General features: G+C 42.5%; 1 protein-coding gene across 3 annotated transcripts in view; it reads left to right on the forward strand.

Annotated features, from left to right (window-relative positions):
- thoc2 (THO complex 2) overlaps positions 1 to 19,681 on the forward strand; it is a 56,208-nt gene that overhangs the window by 5,664 nt on the left and 30,863 nt on the right. For all 3 annotated transcript variants that reach the window (XR_004776719.1, XM_035532043.1, XM_027029027.2), the window contains exons 6-17: positions 832 to 953; positions 1,871 to 2,004; positions 4,995 to 5,155; positions 7,007 to 7,099; positions 7,323 to 7,478; positions 8,280 to 8,452; positions 8,824 to 9,019; positions 10,182 to 10,220; positions 10,946 to 11,076; positions 12,166 to 12,267; positions 17,819 to 17,903; positions 18,440 to 18,533. Coding sequence is in view for 2 of the 3 variants with exons in the window: in XM_035532043.1 (XP_035387936.1) it covers positions 832 to 953; positions 1,871 to 2,004; positions 4,995 to 5,155; positions 7,007 to 7,099; positions 7,323 to 7,478; positions 8,280 to 8,452; positions 8,824 to 9,019; positions 10,182 to 10,220; positions 10,946 to 11,076; positions 12,166 to 12,267; positions 17,819 to 17,903; positions 18,440 to 18,533 (1,486 nt within the window). In the remaining variant the exon portion in view is untranslated. The remainder of the gene's footprint in view (positions 1 to 831; positions 954 to 1,870; positions 2,005 to 4,994; positions 5,156 to 7,006; positions 7,100 to 7,322; positions 7,479 to 8,279; positions 8,453 to 8,823; positions 9,020 to 10,181; positions 10,221 to 10,945; positions 11,077 to 12,165; positions 12,268 to 17,818; positions 17,904 to 18,439; positions 18,534 to 19,681) is intronic.

A 19,681-nucleotide genomic window follows, 5' to 3' on the forward strand; every position in this document is an offset into this window, starting at 1 on the left:
GTGTTTATCCTGACCACAATGCGGTAGTGCTCTTTGGTCATTGCCCATCATGCACATGCCAGTCACTGCCACCAAGTGGCGGTGCTGGTCTGTCAAAAATGAACCCCTCTTCCTCGCCCATCATGCCTCAGTCCGCAGCTGGCTCTTTCCGGTAAATAATTCCCCCCTCCGTACATGCATAAACTGTGGCACAATTCCCCCGACCCTGGAGATTAGCTGCATTTAGGGTATTGAGCGACCCAAATTCTGTCCTCTAGTGGAGAATTAAACTCTCTTCACAAAGGCCACTTTTCTCCTGCCCAGAAAATGCAGACCCCTCCTGGGAGCTTGTACCGTTGTGCTATAATTACATGCGAAATAGTCAGGTTGGGGCAAAGGCGTGCTTTCAGAGATGGGATTGGAAGGCTTTCGAGTGCGACCTTGAGCCCAGGCTCATCTCTCAGCCTGGCTTCTTTCTGCAGCGAAACAGCCCCTGATGGAGGCCTGTATCATATCTGCTCTTAAGTGAATGAGTCATAAATGTGTCGCTCCAATTAAAATCATCTGCAAATACTGAAAATTTGATATGCAAACAGAGCTAGTAATGTTATTGGTGCTTATGTCATATATTTTTCCACAGATTGGTGAATATGGATTGTGGCAGAGTTAAATTGAATGATGATGTGACCTTCTCCTTTTTTCCCCTCAAAAACCAAAGCACCATCTGTGCAATGTTGAAATCTCTAAAATCACTTCAGCTGCAGCCAACAGCACATTTCTGTATCTGGTCCAGAGAATGCTGTGGCTTTATTTTAACTCGAAGTGCTTGGGCTCTCTCACCTTGTGATCCAGTTCTGTGTGCCTGATGCTGTGCTAAAAGAGAGGCTCGACCCGGAGACCCTGGAGTCCCTTGGCCTGATCAAACAGGCACAGCAATTCAACCAGAAGATTGTCAAAATTAAGACCAAGTTATTGTGAGTACAACTTTTCTGTTGAGTGTTCACATTCTCTATGGCTATAGGATCAGATGTTGAACCAAAGTACTCACAAGAATCGTAATCATGCCCAGTGTGCTGGTTCTGCTTGTAGCTCACTTGTAGCTTGTAGGAGTATGTTGTCCCATTAAGTGTGTGATCAGGGGTTTCTCTTGGGCACCATGAGAACTCATTATTCAAGGAAATATAAGCAATTTATAGTAGCTTAATCCACATTTGTTTTAAACTAATATTGCTTTGCTAGCTTCATACAGAGTTGTCCCTTCAGAACTGTAGACAATGGAAGGATTCATATGTGGCCTCGGAAACTATTGTCTGAAGCCATGTATCTTGATGTTTGCAAGTCCCTTTAACTGTTTATTGTGTTCACTTCAGTCATTACTTTCACCTTGTTTCATTTTCCCAAGCGCTTCCTTGGGTGCAAAACCGTTGCAGCCGTGTAATTTGTCCGCCACCTCATTTTTCTTTTAAATGGAAAGCAGTGCACTGGGCTCCCCTGACAATGATTAATTTTGTGCCTTTGTGTGGGTCTGTCTTAAAGAGTTCTTATCAAGTTTGGAGAGCTCTCTGCACTGCAGTGCTTCGCTTACCTCTCTGCAGGGGCTTCACTTGTCATCCCTTTCCCCCTACTCTCTAACTGTTTTAAGTGCACACAAGTGTGTCAGGGGAGGATTAATTTGTTTCATGCCCTCTGCAATTCAGTTCTATTGACACATCCTCAGACGTGTGTTGTCGTCCCTTAACCACCCGCACGCCCTAAGCCCTCCTGGAGACACACTGACACTTTTTTCCCAGTACAGCCCTGTTGCTTCAGTTTGAGGCCACTGTCATTGAGTCCTCTCGGTGACCAGGAGGGCCAGTGGTTCCATAACGCACCCTACCCCTTCATTTCACAGTTACAAGCAGCAAAAGTTCAACTTGTTACGGGAGGAGAATGAAGGCTATGCTAAGCTTGTGACAGAGCTGGGCCAGGACCTGTCGGGGAACATCACCAGCCATCTCGTTCTGGAGAGCATCAAATCTTTAATAGGTACACCACGCGTCGCAGCCCCTCATTATAGCCCCCATGTGCACCCACTCACTTTCATTGCCTTGTAATACCTTGTGGAGCCCATGTATATTTCATGACATTGATTGGTTCTTTACTTGACTTTAAAGGGGGTCCTGACCTTCAGTAATTATAAAATCATAATCATGAGTAATCTGGCCAAATGAGCAATGCTCAATAAGGTAATCACTCTTTCAGTAAGTAGGCATTACATAAGGATAAAATTATTACAATTGTTGTAAATTAATCATACAATTTTCTGATCAGAGGTTGCCAGAAACAGCTCTGTGGTTGGGTAACAAATTTGAAAGCGCTCTGAAGCTGAGAAATTTGGCACAATCGAAAGTGCTCAACTCAAGATTAAAGTTACTGGTACACCATTCGATCATTTGTGTGTGTGTGTGTGTGTGTGTGTGTGTGTGTGTGTGTGTGTGTGTGTGTGTGTGTGTGTGTGTGTGTGTGTGTGTGTGTGTGTGTGTGTGTGTGTGTGTGTGTGTGTTTGGTTGTTTCTCTCTGAAGAACATTCCAGGGACTTGTTGCAGTGTTCTGTAGTAAAGGTAGAGGTAGTAAAAATTGCAGTGAAGTACAGGGAAACAGGGCAGAGGTCCTATCAGCTGTGCAAGCAAAGTGCTTCTGAAGTTTGAGGAGGTTGAACCAGTATATATTATATAAAACAGATGTTTAAATCTTAACATTCATTCCATGGGGTTCTAAACTTCAGTTATTTTTCTTTGAGTTTCCTAACTTCACTGCTGCCATAGCAACAACTCGAAATTTTATTAATGCAGTCCCCATTAGCATTAAAATACTTTTCCACTGTAAATGAAAAATCCTTAATTTCTCCAATGCAAATCTGACTGTCAATTATCTTTTGAATTACTTGCAACTCCTGTAGTAATGCATAAGGAGGAATGGATGAGAATCGATCCTTTTGTGCTAGTTATTTTAGTGGCACTGTTAATATATTTACATGTTGCACTCTAGCACAGTTGTAGGTTACAGGATCATATGCAACTTCCTTATGAAATCCATTTATGAAAATATTCACATTTCTGTACATTTTTGGAAGAAGTCTTCATTGTAACTGTATATGCGCTTGTCTTAATAAGTAAAGGAGAAAGGGATGGAATTGGGGAATTTTTTGCAAACCTTGAAATGTAAATAGTTGTAAATATGAAAGAGTCTAGGTTTATAGTAGATGCTGGTATTCAGAGATGAAAAGGCATGAAAATGTAATCTCACGATTATAATAGCCAAAATGATCACTATTAATATTGTCTTCTTTCACACACACAGTTTATCTTCTGTGTTGCATTTGAGGATATGCAATGAACCCGTGCAAAATTTTAAATGTACAAATGAGCCTTAGGAAGACCATGATAGTAATTACAGTGACACAACTACAGAGGAGTGTAGTGTTTCTCCTGGACTAGTTTACAACCAGTTCAGATTTTAAATGAAGAAAATACACTGGTTGGGTGAGTAAATTGCATAATGTAATGTGTATCTGCAGACTCTATTCACCTATTGCACAACGATGCGAAAGATGGTCAAAGGCATTATTGTTAATATTCTTATTCTCCTAGTAGTCTGTTGCTAAATACCAACATCAAAAGAAGGTAATAGGATAGCTAGTCTGTTGAAATGAATTGGCATACAGTAGTCTACTGAATGTCACTATTTTCTCAGTCTGCAAAATACACTAAAATGAAGTGCAGATACATGTTTTAAGTGCAAAAGCTAAGATACCTAGTCCCATATTACCATTCATGGTTCTTAAATCCTTTTGTAAGAAAGGTGTGAATTTCTGTGTATGGATGCTAAGGATGCAGTATTTAACACTAATCAAGTGCAAAGGCAAGAGTCAAGTCTGCTTGTGCATATTATTTAAAGTCTTGATGCAATACGCTAATTTGTAGGTTGTTACAGAATATGGTAATGCTGACGGGCAATTTAAATAGTGGTGTTTTCCAATGTTCACTTACTCCTGACAGCAAAGTAGGCTAGCTGACTCAAGACTTTAAAGTGTTCAATGGTTTACTGAATCTTAGACAAATACAAACAATTCTGTCACATCCTGGTTACATTGGAAAATCCATACAGAAGGAGAAAATAAATGGGTCTAAACAGTGTTCTGGTTCAAGAATATGCAAAAACAAAAGTGCATGGAATTCATTCTTAGTGGTTATTCTGCAAGCATTGAGGCAGAAAAAACACCAGCTTCACTACACCGCTGAGAACATGTAGTGTTTGTTTTTTAAAATTAAGAGTAGGTAACATTAAAAGATTAAGTTTACATTATTGGCAAGCTATTAGTAAGTTAGGCAGTCAACCTATGACATTTTCCATCATTCTGATGTCTCATGACTACATGTTGACACTGCCTCCCACCATGATGTCACTGATGCAGAACAAACCCACAATGCATGCTTTGCCTGCGTCTAGGAGACTGTTGCTAACATGGGTTGGACAGAATTTTTCTTATGATGTTTTGAACTATATTTTAACGATAGCTAAAGTTTGAAATGGTATTGCTAATAATTGGGAATGTAACCATGGTTTACTGGTAACCATTTCATTACTAGTAGTATTTAAAACCAGGACTTAACTAAAACATCTACAACAGTTATCATCGTGCCAGAATGTGCTCTATTCCATGTGTATTCCAGAGCTGGGTGGAATTTGGAGGAGGAGGACAAACATTTGGAGAGCTTCAAATGTAGCAATAAAAATACATGAATGTATCTCATAAATACTAAGAGTACAGCTGCAGTATATTATTTAAAAAAATGTTTTTTCTCAACAAATCCAAAATAGGGGTTTGCATAGGATGATCCCCTTTTAATACCAAATTAATTTCTTTTGTTTGTGAGTAGTACTTGGAGGCAAAGGTGTTAGTTACACATACATACTCGTATTAGTGCTGGTGTGTCCCGGGCTGAGTTGTAGGACATGTAACTTCACTCCTGCAGGATGCTTTAACTTGGACCCAAACCGCGTGCTGGACATCATCTTGGAGGTATATGAGTGCCGTTCAGACCAGGATGAGTTCTTCATCCCTTTAATCAAGTCCTACATGTGTGAGCACCAGACCCTGTGCCACATCCTTGGCTTCAAGTTCAAGTTCCATCAGGTGAGTTTGTTGGGTTTTTTGTGTGTGGCGGGGGACAGCGTTGTTTGCTATATGAGGCAAGATGAACCTAGAACGTAGCAGCCTGCCATAGTGCACTCTTTAGTGCACACTCTGATATAGCAATAACCAGTGGAGGACGGGTTCTGTTTCAGTTTGCACAACTAATTTTGAACTGTTCCATGCATTTCCACTAAAAAGAAATAGGTTCTCTAACCCAAAAAAATTGTTTGCAGCTAGAACCCAATAATATTAAGTTTTCCAGTATGAACAGTGACAGTATGTTGACCGTATTGTTAGCCTACATGTAAGGTTATTAAATTTCCATGACTTTAATGTTTATAACTATTTAACATGGTTATATGTAATTGTTTAATATAATTTAATGTTTAATTTGTTCATTAAATGCTTCAAATGGAGACACACGTTTGCTTCCTACTTTTTTCCCTGCACATTCTTTGCTCATGACGAATATGTTATTCTTATCACCAATAGTTGATTAACTACTTGCTTTTTGGATTAAAACAAACCTGTAACTGCACAAATGCTTGCAGGTAATTTATGCACTTCGCCACCTTGTTACTAATGTTTACTTCTCTTGTGCAACACTTTCCGTTGATGATGCACCCTTGATTCCTTTTCGGGCTTCAGCAGACAACTTTCAGACACGTGTTGCTTTACTTTGCCATGAAGGATTTGCTCTACTGTAGTGACTGGGTGTGAAGGAGATCGTCACTTAGGAAGGTGAAATGGGTGCTCTGGCTTGACACTTGGGTGTGGATGCTGCCCCCACCTGCTGTGAGAGCATGATACAAAGCTCAGTGTGACCCTGGATGAAGGGTGGATGTGTGAAGAAACAGATGGAAAATGTGAAGAGCAGTGGGGCACTCCCCAAAGCTGAATGTAGTGTGATGGAGATGCCTGAAGGAGCAGGTGGTGTGATGGAGACCCTTGCTCAGTAAGGAGAAATGAATACTCTGGTTGCTGTGCACATGTTTGCTGCCTGTGTGGTTGCTGTCCTTGACCTTCGTCACACGTCAAAAAGTCAGTACCCCTGGCAAATCAACATATATTCATTCTCCATACTTTTACTGCATGGCTTTAGTCATTATGTTTTACTAAAGTCTGCAGTGATATTTAATAAGATTATCAACAGCTTTTTAAAACATTTTTTTGATGAAACAGCAGGAAATGTTCGCTGAAGGTCACAGATGTTTTTTTTTTTTGTTTGTTTTTTTTAGAAAAGATGTTCCAAGTCCTTTCACACAGCAGGAATTGCATGTATAGGATGTTTGAGCACTGTCAGGCCACTGGCTCTTCAATAAGTGCTTGACTAACATCAATGTTGTTCTTTGTTGATGTATTGACCCATTGTTGGTCAATGTGTGTCTTTTGTTTTTTCCCCTTTGTTATAGCCATTTCTTTAGCTTAAGTTGTATCTGTACAAAGATGTAGTTGCGTATCATCTTGATTTGCTGACCTGTGTATTCTTGTGGTTCATATTGAGTCCTATCAAGTTAATCAAAGATGAAAGAACGCTATAGTCAGAACCATTGACAGATGTATTTGTCACTGGTTTTATCTGCCTGAAACAGCGGTGGGGGGGCCTGTTAACAAATTGGGAGGACTACGTAACCTATTAATCAGAGCATTTTTTTCCCCCTTATCATTTGCATTTAGTGTGTTACGCGTAATATAAGCATGAGCATACCAAGATTCTGATGTACTCTTGAATACCAACCTTGGAGAACTTGATTTAGTGATCTTGGGTACTTTTGTGTAATTTTTTGTACTGAAGTCTAATATTTCTAATATCTTAATATTCTGGCTAATATTTCAAACTTTCTACTTCAGGAACCCAATGGAGAAACACCATCATCGTTGTATCATGTTGCTGCAGCTCTCCTCCAGCACAACCTCATTGCCCTGGAGGACCTCTATGTGCATGTGAGTGGATCTTTTAGTGTCTAGCCTATTCAGAGATCTGTCTGCTGTCTTGTAGAAGTGGCAAACATGGCTAGAGTTGGGCACCTGCAAACACTGTGTTCCTTTCTGTTTAGCAGTACACTAGGCAGAGGGTTGAGTGGAACCTTATGGACTCAATTGCTTTAGTGGTTCAGTGGTTTTTGGGAAGGTTTGCACTAACCTCCCTCGCTGTCTGTTCTTGTAGCTGCTGCCCCTGGACTCCACCATCATCGAGGAACACAAGCGGGAGATCCTGGAAGCCAAGCAGATTGCTCGCAAGCTCACCATGGTGGTGGTTCCCTCAGAAAAGACTGATGACAAGGAGAAGGAGAAAGAGAAGGAAGAGGAAAAGAATGAAAAGGTAGTTAGCATTGCTAAACTGTGCTATCAGGTAATGGCGAGTATACATTTTTTACATTTAAAAATGTAAAAGGACATTTTTGAAACATTAAATGTTTTGTTTAAGCATGCTTTTCAAGATTGCCATCAGCAGTTTAACATAAGGATTTACTAGATTTTAATGTGCAAGCAATGAGAACAGTGCTCTATTACCCAACTAGAAACTAAACATGAGTTCACTGTTCCTTGTTGATGCCTTGGTGTTGTACTCCTCATCAGGAGGAAGTGCAGTCCTCTTTGGTTGCTTTCTAAGTTTGTCGATGACAAGAGCATAATGTAATGTGTTTTTGAGAAGGCCTGTTGGTGCAGTATAGCACCTCTACCGGCGATAGTGCACACGTATGAATACGAGCAATATCAGCAATGCACACCCACGGGGTGTCTCCATTGTGTGGCATTTAATGAGCGGTCAAGAAACAGGCCGAGCTTGTGTAATCAATGTCTGCACTGAAGAGGCCTCTGCTACAGCTAATTGGTGTTCTGCGGTAGGTCAAGGCTGTTTCCACTCTTGTCCCCCAGGTCGAGGGCTGTCATGTTTTTTTTTTTTTTTTTTTTTAATAAATTGACCTTTCACCTTGCAGTAGCTGACGAATAGCGGCGTTCTGCAGAGTTGTCATTGGCTGGGTCCCCAGTTTGCTACCGTTATATTACAAAGGGTGTGTGCGTGTCTGAGCACTGCCACACCCGTCAGCGCTGAAAGATGCTCCCGGCATGTGGCTTGGAGCTTTTCTCAGATTTGCCTGCCTTCACCTTTGCTCAACAGCCTCCTGATAACCAGAAGTTGGGCTTGCTGGAGGCTCTGCTCAGGATTGGTGACTGGCAGCATGCTCAGAGCATCATGGAGCAGATGCCATCCTTCTACGCCACCTCGCACAAGGCCATCGCCATAGCACTGTGCCAACTACTGCACCTCCTTGTGGAGCCTCTGTACCGCAGGTACACACACACACACACACACTCACACTCGATTCTCATGATTTTTGTGCCAACCTTTACTAAGTAAGAGGCTGTGAACTGTAATGCTGGGATTGACCTGATAACAGCTACAAACAAGTCACACTTAAGTTCTCTGCACTAGGGCCTGCACGCATCAGTAAAGTGCAGAGCATTCATTTTTTTCACGTAATCAGGCATCAGACTTCTTTAACATATGAAGGCCTAATTCATATCCTGGATTAGCATACTGCCACTGACGCGTGCTGCTTCATAGTATCGTGAGTCAGGGCCCACATCAAACTTTGATTCCGCCCCAACATGGCCCTTCGTTAGCACGCAGTTAGCACTCACGTTGTGGGCATGCTTTGCAGGGCCGGAGTCCCCAAGGGTGCCAAAGGCTGCCTGCTGAAGGCGCCACAAAGTGGGCACTCTCCTCCTCCGTCGGAGAGCTTCGAGGACCTATCCAAGGATGTCTTCACCATGCTAGGCTACCTGGGCCCACACCTGTCCCATGACCCCATCCTCTTCGCCAAGATCGTGCGCCTGGGCAAGAGCTTTATGAAGGAGGTGAGGTCAAGGCCGGAGTGGCAAAGCATTAGACGTGAGCGGTGGGGAAACAGGCATTTCCAGTTCTGCAAGGCCAAGGATGGGATACGTTGGGCGTCCTGCATTTCGGGCGGGCTCAATTCAGCCCAGTAGTTGCTTGTTAAGGCTAAGATGTTGAAACATGTGTTAGACGAAACTAGGAAGCTGTAATGTGGTAATGGTTTAGGGTTAGTGTCTAGTCAGGACTGGAGCTAGCTGTTTTTCAGCTAGAGGGTGCATCTTCTATCCCAGTGTGAAGATTGGCCTTTTCAGGTTTAGATGTTAAATGAAAGAAATGTTACTCAGGCCTATAGTTAAGAAGTTTTCATATTTAGTAAAAATTGAAGTTAATTTTAATGGTTTCATCCTTATTATCTAATGTCATTTTTCCAGGTAAAAAGGAACACTACCTATTTAAAGCTTAAAATGAAAAGAAAAGCAATAATTGGAAAAGAATTTAGTTTTTGACCAAATACCCACATGCCATGCACAAAAGGCCCAACGTTATTCTGCCAGGACTGAGCACGATATTTACTTGTGCTGTCAACTTTCCTGAAAGCCTCGTTTACCTGCAGCAGTACGTAACTCTGCATAACAGTGTCTAACGAGGGGTTAATTTGTTTTTGGCATTAGCGGCACTGTTTGTTTATTGCCAGAGCTGGTGTTCTGACAGGCCCATTTGTTTACATATGTTTTCCCTCATTGTCACACTCTGGTACTAATGTCATTGCTCTGATGCACTAATGGCTCAATTAATTGTTTACAGTGTGACATGCATACATAGCTGTTCTTGTGAGCTATCCTTCTAATGTGCAGGCAAAACATGGAGCATGCCTGTGTCTCTGTAAGTCCACCTGCCTTGGGCCTCAGAGGCACAAGGGAAGTTGGGGAGGAAGTCCCATGGTTCATGCCAGGCTCTTCCTGTCAAGCGTTGCCGTTACTTAGACAAATCCACACTGCAGTGAGAGATACTGTTGTGCTCTGATGTGGCATGTTCTGGCATAGCATAAAGTGCACTCTCGTGTAACTCCGCAGAATCACTAGGATGTACTGCAGTAAGCCAGTATTGATTAGTATTTGAATCATGTCTGTTTGTTTGTTTGTCTTTCTGTCTGCCTCCTCTCCCTCTCTGCATCACTCGCAGTACCAAAGTGAAAGCAAGCAAGAAGTCAAGGACAAAATGGTGAGTCATGGAAGAGTAAGTAAGAGGAAGATAAAAATTATGAAACCTGCAGTGGAAGGACAAAGGCAACATGGCCCTTTTCAGTGAAGTGTGCGGAGGTGGTAGAAAGTTCTCCAGCTGTGTCAGTGGAAGTTTACACACGGCATCGTAGTTAATGGGGGGAGTAGGGAGATTTTTAAAAAAGTTAATGTTAACAGGAGAATAAACTCTTGGCAGCTATCATGTTTAACCTGTGATTGTGCAGTATCAGTATGTTCTGTATTCAAGGTACTGTGATGCAACTTTCTTTACTTGTGGTAGTGCTTGAAGTACCTTCAGAGCAGCATGAAAATGCAACTTCTCTTTTCTGTATGTACTGATAGAATTTCTGCTGTTTATGATGCAGTGTATATTTTGATCATTATCTGAACAACCACCTGGTTGCAAAAGCAATATATGGCTGTACAATCCAGCCATGGTCCTCGTCTAAAATGGAACCGTGTCACTGTTTTTTGTTCAACATGTACAACAGTAGTTGCATGTAAACTATCTGATCTCTCCGGGAGCTATACAGCATGAAGGCCAAACATGCAGACGCATCTAAAACCTTGCACATGAGACTGCCCAGTCATAACCTCTGATTGTCTCTCTATACCTCTGTCTCTTCATGCATCTCTCTGTCTCTCTCTTTGTCTGTCGTTATGTCTTTGTTTTTCTTTGTTTGTCTGTCTGTCTCTGTCTCACAGGACTCACTGCTCAGCTGCTTCCTCAGTATGGCTGACCAGGTGCTGCTGCCCGCCCTCACGCTGATGGAGTGCAACGCCTGCATGTCTGAGGAACTCTGGGGCTTCTTCAAGCTCTTCCCCTACCAGCACAGGTACCAGCAGAACACTGGGCACTCAAACTTGTATCATGCATGCTACCTGCAGCGTCTGTAGAAGTCTACTGTGATCTGCCACTTCCATTACAACCACCGTGCACATGCACTCACTGGCCAGGCCCTTTTATTAGACCCAGCTGTCTTACAGGTGCATTTTAAGAGTGTATAATTCCAAACCCTAGCTTGTGCGGGGTCAAGCACAGTTCGTCAGGCATCCTCTACTGCTTTCATCACTTGTCCTTTTCTGACCACTGAACTTCTGACTGCATATTTTGGTTGTGTGTTGTTCTCGTTCTCAACATGCCGTTAACAGTGACACACGAGTGTCAGGTGGGGCAGTGTTGTCTGGTTTTTTATTATTATTAACATGAGTGTTACTGCTGTGTTGAGTCGTGTTCTATGAAATATAGCCATCTAAAACCAAATTAAAGTCTGGAGAATAGCTAACACAAATGCTGCATGGTAAACATGCCATTGTAGTGGCTCTACATTTTAGGTTTTGCTTTACAAACTTGATGTGTCCTTTGGTAAAGCAGAAACAAGTGCTGGGTAGGCATTATTTCCAACAGGCAATGTTTTCTCTCATTGAGAGAAATTCAGGGACTTGGAACAAAAATGAGGGCACTTCTGATAACAACCCACAAAAACAACAGCAAAATTGACAGGCAAAATCACCTCCTTAGAACTTGGCAATTATTAGTCATCCTGACTAACAAGTTTATATTTACCAGCCTGTTAGTTTTCTCAGTTAACCAACACATAATTACCAAAGAGACTGTTTGTTTGCACCACCTTTTTGTTTTACTTTTTTGGGTGAGCCCATTCAGGTGCACATAAGGAGGTTGAGGAGCTAAAAGCAACTGTGAACTAATTAACACAATGCATGAACTGTAACCCATAGCAGTGGACTGCTCTGTTTCTGATTTGTACTGAGTAGCTAGCAACATGTATTTCGATTGTAGCTGTGCGGTCAGCAGTGTTTTTACTAATCAATTGCTCCATGTGTTAGTATGTGGACAAGAACCAGAGCCCGAACATGACTGTCTTGCCTGTACGTGAACACATCCATGTTCTGTTGGTCCTCAGATATCGGCTCTACGGGCAGTGGAAAAACGAGACATACGGCAACCACCCGCTACTGGTGAAGGTCAAGGCCCAGACAGTGGACCGAGCCAAATACATCATGAAGTAAGTTCAGTTCTTATTGTGAAGCTTCATCTCCGTGATGCTCCCATCAAAATCTGTAAACAAACCTGTGTGTTCAGTGCCTGAGGAGGTGTGTTGCTAAGGTGTGAATATCGGGTGGATGACATGCTATCTTGTGTTACTGGAAGAGAGCCTAGAACATCTGCTGCTTGGTGCCACCTTGACTCTTCCTTGAAAAGTGTTTACCTTGTGCTTTGTATATCTCTGCATGTGTGCCTCTGTTTTGTTTTGTTTTTTTTCCACCCCTTTCCTCTGCTTGTGCATGCATGCAGGTTTTTGATGCCTGTCTCCTATGCATATCGGATTTAACTCTTCACGAGCTAGCAGCCTTGTAGAATTGCTGCATCAAGCCCCTCTCTGCCTTTTCATGTTGGTTGTATAAAAGATGGATGATTTAGATTGTATCCGGGTTTGGGTGGACACTCGTGGTAAAGCTGAGAGGAAGTTGGGCCACAGCATGGTGGGGGCAGTCACTCTGCATTTGGGCACAGGTCAAAGAAAGCCCGACGTCAGGGTTTGACCAGCCTGTCAAAACAGCAGGTGGGACAGCTGTGGTGTTTACGGCACCTTTTGTGTATACTGGACAGCTTTGACCTGCTTGGTCCTGCTAGGTCTTAGTAGCTTATCTTCTCTAGCTTTCAAGAGTGTTGGTGCTGGGGCCCTTTGTTTGTTTAGTAGGGCATTTGGTGTGCTGGTGACTGACATAGCCTAGTAGTTTGGCAATTCATACCCTTTACTGAACAATCCATGGATGCTCATTGCTTTTCTGTATATACATTTATAATCATTGATAAGATTTTATTCTGTTTACTGGCAGATATTTCACTTGTAGCCTAATTAGCATACACAAGCATTTAATGTCTCCCTATCTCCTTAGCCTCCTTAGATTTTAATCATGATGTCGTCATTTGCCAGCTTGTATTTCCCAAGAGTCATCAGCTGGGCATGTATGCTTGGGACCCGCTTGCTATGCAAACGTGCCCGTCATTCAAGATGACAAGAGTGACCATTGTTTACCAGTTTACCTTAAGGGACATATCTAGCCTTTTTACCATAGAAGGACCTGCAGAGCCTTCAGAAACTCAGGGCAAACTTTATTTATAAATAACATGGCTTTTTAAATTGGTACATGGCCTTGTCAAATAAGATGCTGAGGCGTTAGGACACGTAACGGTCAGGTTGAGCAGCTGGAAAAATAAGGAACCGTGGTGACTCTTGGCCTCAGGCCAAGAAGCAATGGCAGTCTGAAATGATGAACAGGTTGGAGGGTGAGAAGAGGGTTGTTTGGGTGAGAGGCCGCAACTTTTGTACAAAGCAGTGGCGCTGACAAAGGCTACCTGGAACACCACCCCTCTTCTGAGACTCACTCCCACCCTACATGCAGCACCACATGTCTTTGCTCTTGAGGCATTCCCTTCACTGGCACTGATGGCTCTCAGGCCAAGAGAGATTAGAAGTAGGTCTGTCGATTACCCTGGCAGGTCTTCACTAACCAGAGAAACAGCGGAAAACAGAGATTTCTCTGCTCCTGTGTGGCATGCCATTGTCCCCTCTGCTGGTCTTCGATACATTGAACAAGATTTATCTAATTGCCGACCTTCTGAATGTAATGGTCTCACTTTGTTTTAGCAGATAAATGAACTTGATTATATTTGAGTTTGACCTGCTATGGGTTTCTCTCCATCCTTTTGATTTGATTTTAATTCAGTATTAGTTTTATTTCAGTATAATTTGGAACTCTGTTGATAATTACTACGCCAATTGCTTATTATAGCGATCTGATAATTAATGCCACACATGGAACACTAATATTATACAGTAGCATGATGCTAAAGGATTAACAGCAAGAGGTGTACAGTGCTAGAAATAAAGTTTTTTGCAAAATGTACAGATTATTCTGCCCTCAGCAGAGTGGGTTGGCTAGTTTGGAAGATGGCTAACAGGCTCCCTAGGTGTCTCTTGTATATGCTATATGCACACAACTGATCTATAACAAACTAATGGCAGGTGACAAAGTTTACTGATTAATCCAGATGGACCATTAAGAAATTTTTGCTACCGATTACAAAGGACTGGACAATCAGAGACCCTCACCCAACATAGATGCTCTGGAGGGATCATTATGATGTAAAGGTGTATAGTGTAGATGCAGTGGCTTTAAAAATATCATTTTCAACAGCTATAATATAGGACTGCCATGAGAATGAAACCACTGTCCAAAACAACAAACTAAGTTCAAGCTAATGATTAGCCTGGTTCACTAGAGCATTGATAGAATTAGTTGCTGATAACGCCATGGATTGGAAAGCAGGGTGCATAATGTCAGAAATAGTTATTTCATATAATTTGTTAAAGTGTCTTGTCAAAACCAGGTGGTACACAACTAAAACAAGTTAGGGTGAAGATGATTATGTGCATATTTTGAATGACAGTGTTTGTATGGGTTGTTCTTGTATGAGATCCATTGACTGAGAAAATGCATAGGGATTGATCCTTATGTCTTAAGAATTGTTGTTGGAAGGCCAAACTGTTTATTACTGACAACATGTATCAGGAAATTGCTATTTTGTATCCAACAGTTGCATGTGATGGCCTACCCTAAATCTTGGTTCTTTTTTATACATAAATATAATTCTGTTCATTAACAGGAGTCAGTATCAATAACAATATCAACTTCAAGCTAGTTAACCTTGCTAGTAGATTGTGCTACATCTTAGTATTGTAGTCTAATACAGATTTCCCCAGCATTTGCTAATTTCTTTAAATTCTTCAAATGAAATGTTTAATCAGAAATTAATTGGTCATGCAGTTTAAGAAGGGTTTAACAAAGCAATTTTGTGTGACTCATTCTCGTAAGAACTGTCCCTGCATTTATCCCCTAGGCAGCTAATCCGCCACTAATGTTCTTTACCCCCCAAGTTAATGGTTTTCCATCCACTAACGCTCCCCTCTGATGCAGTGGTGCTTCACATGTGGTGTGGCTGCATGTTAAAGCAGTGTACTTAAGGCATTCAGAGCCAACACCAGCCTTTTCTGTCCAAGTCGATACCATACCATGTTCATTGCTAACCAGTGAAGGTCGTGCTGCATATTGAGAGACATTACAGTGGTAAAGATATATCGGTAGCTCTACAGTAACATTCTTGCCAACAAGTGCTGGTGCTCCTGACATCAAAAATATAGGATCACAGAAAAATGTACGAGCACAAACTTGATATTCCTTTTTGTTCTCAATGCAGTAATGAGTTTTTTTTCAGACTAATACTGAAGACCATGTCTAATTACATGAATGCATTAATTAACCAACATTCACTTACAATACAACAGAGTAGAATATAGTATAGTTTTATTTTAAATATTAATTCTATTGTGTGCGTGCGTGTGTGTTACATACCTGTTTGGATTTTCTGTCTCAACGGTTGTGTTCAGTTGTTTGGTGGGTAGCATGTAAATTAATAATAATGTTAATCAGCTAATGTATGAGCTACATAATATTCAACTTTCTTTAAACGATAGCTAACATATTTGCCTTTAGTTAGACAAGCTACACAGTCAATTAACTCCGTTTGTAGGTAGGATGGCTACCTAACTGCTTTCACGTTCCCTAAGCTACTCACATTATTTATCATTTATTTAGCAGGTATTTAGATATATTACTTGACATGCGCACTGTGCAATGCAATAAGCAGACTTTTTTCATCTTGCCCTGTCAGAATAGCAGCATATGATTTTTCCAGTTCCATGCATTACTGGACATGTTTGTAATCACAGTTAATGAGTATGCAGTAAAACTAGCTAGAGTACTTGGGTCTCTTGTTGCATGCATGCATGCTCCTACATTAAAATTCCATTTGCACTTTTTTTTTTTTTAAGTAGAAGGAGCAAATGCAAGCGATTTACTCGCCCTGTAGAACCCTGCCATGCAGATTGATTCAATGTCTTTGGCAGCACCTGAGCTGCAGGCTGGTGGATCTCCAAGACTGGATTTTGGGCTGTTTGAGATGGACACCGTCACCCGCAAAAAGAGAGGGTAATTTGCCAGTCTAGTGGTCAGATCATACGTTTCTCACCAGGAACACCCAGGAGATCGGATGTTGTGGCTACTCTTTGTCCCACTCCTTTATGACCTTTATGCTGCATGCATATTTCTTAGCCTTTAGCTTTAGGGTCTTTCAGTGGCTGGACATTTTTTGGGAAGTTGCTGCAGGAAGCTCCTTTGTCAGGGTTCAGGTATGCCAGAACAGTCTCCTTGCTTGAAGCAGAAAATCTGGGTGCCTAAGTGTTTAAATGCTGCCTTTGTCCGTTAAGTGTGGAGGGGAAGCATCAATAAGAGGACTGTGCTGACTGGTGTATTGGGAGCATTATACAAAGATGCATCTTTCATGCTTAGCAGAGAACTTGAGGTAATGGTTGCAGAGAGAGATACAATAAGAGAGGGCCACTTCGAGGTCTGTGTGTTTTTGTGTGGGTGGGGTTGTGTGAGTGAGAGCATACGTGTTGCCGCAGTTTCCTTTTGAGCCCTGAAGCAGAAATGATAGACTGCTCTTGATTCCTTAAGATTGCCAAGGACCACACACGCACCTTTAGAAAAATATTCAGAAAAGATTTTTATGAGGAAACCCACAGTATGGCTATTGAATCCTAATGTTCTCTTCTCTTTTGTTTTTGGTTTTCTTCTTGAACAAGAGTTCATGGAACGCAGCAGCCATGGGCCATATGTCCTATAAAACCCATACTGCTGTGTGACTGGACTATGATTGTGTGCGTTCAGAGCCTGTTCCTTTCTCGTTTTCTTCCAAATGGAGACGCTTTGTTCACCTTCCTCTTTTTTAATGGCCCTAAACCAGGAGGCATCATTACAGCATGCTCATTGTACTCTGAAGGTTAATCAAACCAATTAGGGTCCGTGGTGCAGTTTAAGGAACACGCATGAACATCATCCGCTCCACGTTCGTGTATGCATGATTGCATGCGAGTGTGTGTGCTTGCATTTTTGCTTAGTCCTGTTATTGCTCTCTTGCTTTCCCACACACTACTATGCCCTTCTCTCCCCCCCCCCCCAATCCTCACGCTCCATCCTTTCCTCTGTTCCCTTGTTCTGTTTTTCCTTCTTCTTTTCTGCATTTCAAACAGCACAAGGCTCATTGTTTTAAAACCAGTGACCCTCAGTCCACGGTAAGCCAAAACGCTGCGCTCCACCCATCGCCCTAAAAGTTTGCCTAGTGGTGTCATCACCGCTCTCAAATCGCCAAGCCTAAACCCGTGCGTGCGACTGCTCATGATGGTGGTAAACCAGGCTGGGGCGCTCCCGCACCGCAATACACCATCTTCAGACCCACGCTGGTCCTACACTCTGCTGGGATACTCACGCACATCCTGCATGTTTCACCTTGTATGCGGCAGCAGCAGGCAGTGGGTGTTAGCCGAATGAGAAGCATTAATTTCTCTCTAACTCGCTGTCTCTTGGTTGTTTTTTGTTTTTTTTTTGTTTGTTTTTTTCCCCCTCCTCATCCCCCCCCCCCCCCACACACAGGCGACTGACGAAGGAGAACGTGAAGCCCTCAGGGAGGCAGATTGGCAAGTTGAGCCACAGTAACCCTACCATTCTCTTTGATTATGTGAGTGCTTTATCACTCGTGACGAGCGTAATGGTCGGCTAAACTAATGATGGCCTTTTACTGGGCCCCTTTATTATCTGCAGCGTGCCATCAGTTTTCATTGCTCCTGAGATTAAAAAGTGCATTTATAGACCACTGCACCCAGAATTAACGGCTGCCGTTGAAACCAAACGGCGAACGTGTGCTCTGGTTCAGCCAGTAGGCATGCCCCGCACATGTGGCCAGAACCTGCCAAAGCCCCTTAGGCCAAGCCCGGTGCACAACGACAGGAGGGTGTCGGAGGCTGCATCTCGTTAGCATCTCTCGTTCAGGAAGCCAAAACCACTCACTGTCTAAGACGAGTGGAGATGCTGCTCAAATTATGACATTCAGCTTTGCCAACTTGCAAACCATCAAAATCGATAGCTTAAATGTCTTTATCCCAGATGAGTGATGATGCTGTATTTTTGAAGATTTAAAGTAGCTGCCAAAAGTTATAAACTTAAAACAGCGGTCTGATGGATGTGGCACCTAATGACCCTACTGTCTCTCTTCAGATCCTCTCGCAGATCCAGTGGTACGACAACCTCATCACCCCTGTTGTGGACTCTCTAAAATACCTCACCTCTCTCAACTACGATGTGCTGGCTTGTATCCTTCCTCTAGCCCACTGAGAATTATCACCCATCAACCACCTTTGCATCTAATAATAATCCTGCTCAGTCCCTGACACACACGCACCAACATGCACTTCCCATGCATTCTCTCTGTCTCTCTCTGATGAACGCTCATCCAGGGAACTTGCTGATCTCTTCAGAACTCCATCCCTTTTATTTTTCTCTGTTCTCATTGACATGTAATAGCTCACCTTGACTGGTGCCTTACTCCCAAGTGACAACATTGGGGGGGGGGAGAATTATTTAATTTTTTTACTCTCTTGCTCAAAATCGAACCTCTTTTTTCACTTGCCTTTATCACCGGAACTTTGATGGTTATGTTGGAGTATTTGAGACCAATTTTCTGCGACTACGCTATATTGCCAAGTGTTCGTTTGCCCATCCAAATTGAATTCAGGTGTTCCAATTCAGGAGCTATGAATTCTGCCGTGGTACCGTGATAGGATGCCACATGTGCATCCTAGTCCAGTTGTGAAATTTCCTCGCTACTAAATATTCCACAGTCAACTGTCAGTGGTATTATAACAAAGTGGAAGCGACTGGGAATGACAGCAACTCAGCCATGAAGTGGTAGGACACGTAAAATGACACAGCAGGGTCAGTGGATGCTGAGGTGCATAATACGCAGAGGTCGCCAACTTTCTGCAGAGTCAATTGCTACAGACCTCCAAACTTCATGTGGCCTTCAGGTTGGCTCAAGAACAGTGCGTAGATAACTATGGAATGGGTTTACATGGCCGGGCAGATGTATCCAAGCCTTACATCACCAAGCGCAATGCAAAGCGTCAGATGCAGCGGTGTAAAGCATGCTTCCACTGGACTTGAGCAGTGGAGATGTGGTTTCTGGAATGAATATTCATGCTTCTCCGTCTGGCAATCCGATGGACAAGTCTGGGTTTGGTGGTTGCCAGGTACTTTTCTGACTGCATTGTGCCAACTTTAATGTTTGGTGTAGGGGGCGATTATGATTTGGGGTTGTTTTTCAGGAGTTAAGTTCAGACCCTTAGTTCCAGTGGACGGAACTATTAATGCATACCAAGAGACTTTTGGCAATTTCATGCTCACAACTTTGTCGGAACAGTTTGGGGATGGCCCCTTCCTGTTCCAACATGACTGTGCACC

This window comes from Electrophorus electricus, chromosome 12, assembly GCF_013358815.1.
Source record: "Electrophorus electricus isolate fEleEle1 chromosome 12, fEleEle1.pri, whole genome shotgun sequence".
NCBI classification, from domain to species: domain Eukaryota; kingdom Metazoa; phylum Chordata; class Actinopteri; order Gymnotiformes; family Gymnotidae; genus Electrophorus; species Electrophorus electricus.